This window comes from Neomonachus schauinslandi, chromosome 11 (genome assembly GCF_002201575.2).
Source record: "Neomonachus schauinslandi chromosome 11, ASM220157v2, whole genome shotgun sequence".
NCBI classification, from domain to species: Eukaryota; Metazoa; Chordata; class Mammalia; order Carnivora; family Phocidae; genus Neomonachus; species Neomonachus schauinslandi.
Genome location: NC_058413.1, coordinates 8,260,395 through 8,262,586, shown reverse-complemented (window position 1 = coordinate 8,262,586; position 2,192 = coordinate 8,260,395). Strand labels below are relative to the sequence as shown.

The window sequence follows — 2,192 nt, the reverse complement described above, 5'->3', positions numbered from 1 at the left end:
GCCGGAATTTCCGGCCGGCACCGCCATTTTGACTTCCCGACCTTGGGCTATTGCTGGCAACTTTCGTCATTCCGTGTGGTCATGTCTTTGTCGACGGCGCAGCTGCTCAGGGGCCTGGCAGGTCTCACCCGGAGGCTCCCGGTGCAGCGTGCCCAGATCCATTCCAAGCCTCCGCGGGAGGAGCTCGGGACCATGGTGAGGAGTGGGGCGGGAAGGGCACGGGATACGCAACGCGCCAGTCTGGGGTCCTGCGGCGAGTTCGGGGCTGGCCGGTCTGGCGCGCTGGACCTCGGCGGCACTGAGAGTGCCCTGCACCTCGCGGCCCGCAGCCTAGCGGGGGGCGGCAGTGCTGGCTTGGGAGTGTCAGGAGGGCGCGAACGAAAGGGACAGTGCCCGGGCAGCAGTCGGGGCTCAGTCAACCCCAGGCTCTCGGGTCAGATCCTGCCAGTCACATTCCTGTCGCTTATACGCTGTGCAGCCTCGAGCCCTTAGCTCTCTCTCTAAGCCTGTTTACTCATTGGTTCACTGGGGGTGCCTGACGCCTGTCAGCGACGATAATGGTTGTTGCCGCTGTTAATTATTAGGGAAGGTGGGTCTTGGTAATTTCCAGAAATGTGGGAGAGTTTAACCCTTAATGACTTTCGCCTGTTTGGCGCTTTGTATGCATTTGCCTCCGCGGCAGAACTCGGCCTGTCTTGAGAATCCAGGTCAGCGGGCCCCAGTTAGGATCAGAGCCTGAAGAGCGCTGTGATTGCGGAAGTGGTAGTGATCCTAATTGTAGCTGGCATCTGTTGAGTGCCTACTGCGTCCTGGGCACTACCAAGACTGCTGCGCTGGTCCCTGGGACCCTGAGGACAAAGGGCCATCATCTCTAGTTCGTGGTTAAGGGATCCGAAATTTAGGAGCACTGTATTCACTTGTCAAAAGTCAAACCTTCAGGAGCAAAGAATTTGAACTCAAGTCTAACTCCCAAGTTGTGCTGTGTTCTTAACTGCTATCGGGAATATGGAGGTGGCTGTGAAAAGTCTCTTATCCCTAGCCTCAGAGGTTGAACAGGAGTCCTGGAAAGGAGATGGGAAGAGAGGGGTTTTTTTGTTTGTTTAAATTTTATTTTTAAGTAATCTCTACACCCAGTGTGGGGCTTGAACTCACAACCCTGAGCTCAAGAGCTGCATGCTCCACCAACTGAGCCAGCCAGGCGCCCCGAAGAGAGTTTTTAAGGCAAAGAAGGGGAGGTGCATTTTACCTTATCAGCCTGTGCAAGGTTCCTGGATCCCAAGAGACCAAACAGGTTTAAATCATTGTTTCTGTCCCTTTGCTTTTGGATTTCTCTGGATCCTAACCCAGGCTGGTCCCCACCCCCCCATCTGACCCTTTACCTCAAGGCCTAGAGTGGGCCTTGGATCTGCTGTGTTCCTCCTCTGGAGCCTGAATCCTGACTCCCGGAAAGGGGTTTTCTGCTGCCTGGGAAGACTGCTCAGGCTACGGGGAGCCTGGGGGAATCCTTATTCTGCGGGTTCCTTCTTTCTTGTGCTCTGTAGGATGTTGCCGTTGGGCTCACCTCCTGCTTCCTGTGTTTCCTCCTGCCATCGGGCTGGGTCCTGTCGCATCTGGAGAGCTACAAGAAGCGGGAGTGAAGGGGCCTGTCCTGTCCCTCACCCTGTGACCTGACCACCCCTGGCCTCTCCTGATCATGTCTGCTGCATCCCTGGCTGGTCTTCCCGGGATCATGTCCTTCAATTACAGTGACCTCTTCTGCAGTCATGACCTCTCCATTTCTCCATGGTGACATCCTGGGACCACATATATTGGTTTATAAGGCCCTACTCTGTAGGGCCCTCCTTGTAACAATAAAGTCTATTTAAACCTTGCTTCAGAAACTCATCGTGTCTTTGGCCTGGGCTCCTGCCTCCATACTTGAGCTGAGGATGGTGTTGGGCGGGGGTGGGGAGAAGAGGACCTGGCCAGCCGCATGTCCCTGCTGGCTGGCTGTCCTGTGGTAGGTCATGCACGCTCAGCTGTTCTTGCTGCCTGGGTGTGGTGCTCCCTTTGCATGCTTTCCTGTGTTTGAATGTTTTCTGGCTTCTGCGGAAAACAAATGCTGTTGTCACTGGGCAGCCTCTCGCTCATCCCTTCTAGCTCCCTTGGGTGTGCCAAGCTCAGGGCTGTGCTGTGCATATGTCTGTGTGTCT

The 2,192-nt window shown here is 55.4% G+C and overlaps 1 protein-coding gene across 1 annotated transcript; it reads left to right on the top strand.

The window, feature by feature from the left end:
- Positions 1–1,876, top strand: LOC110575931 (cytochrome c oxidase subunit 8A, mitochondrial). Its single transcript, XM_021684965.1, has 2 exons — positions 1–195; positions 1,542–1,876. The coding sequence occupies exons 1-2, from the start codon at positions 82–84 to the stop codon at positions 1,635–1,637; spliced, it is 210 nt and encodes a 69-aa protein (XP_021540640.1). The 5' UTR covers positions 1–81; the 3' UTR covers positions 1,638–1,876.
- The last annotated feature ends 316 nt before the right edge of the window (positions 1,877–2,192 follow it).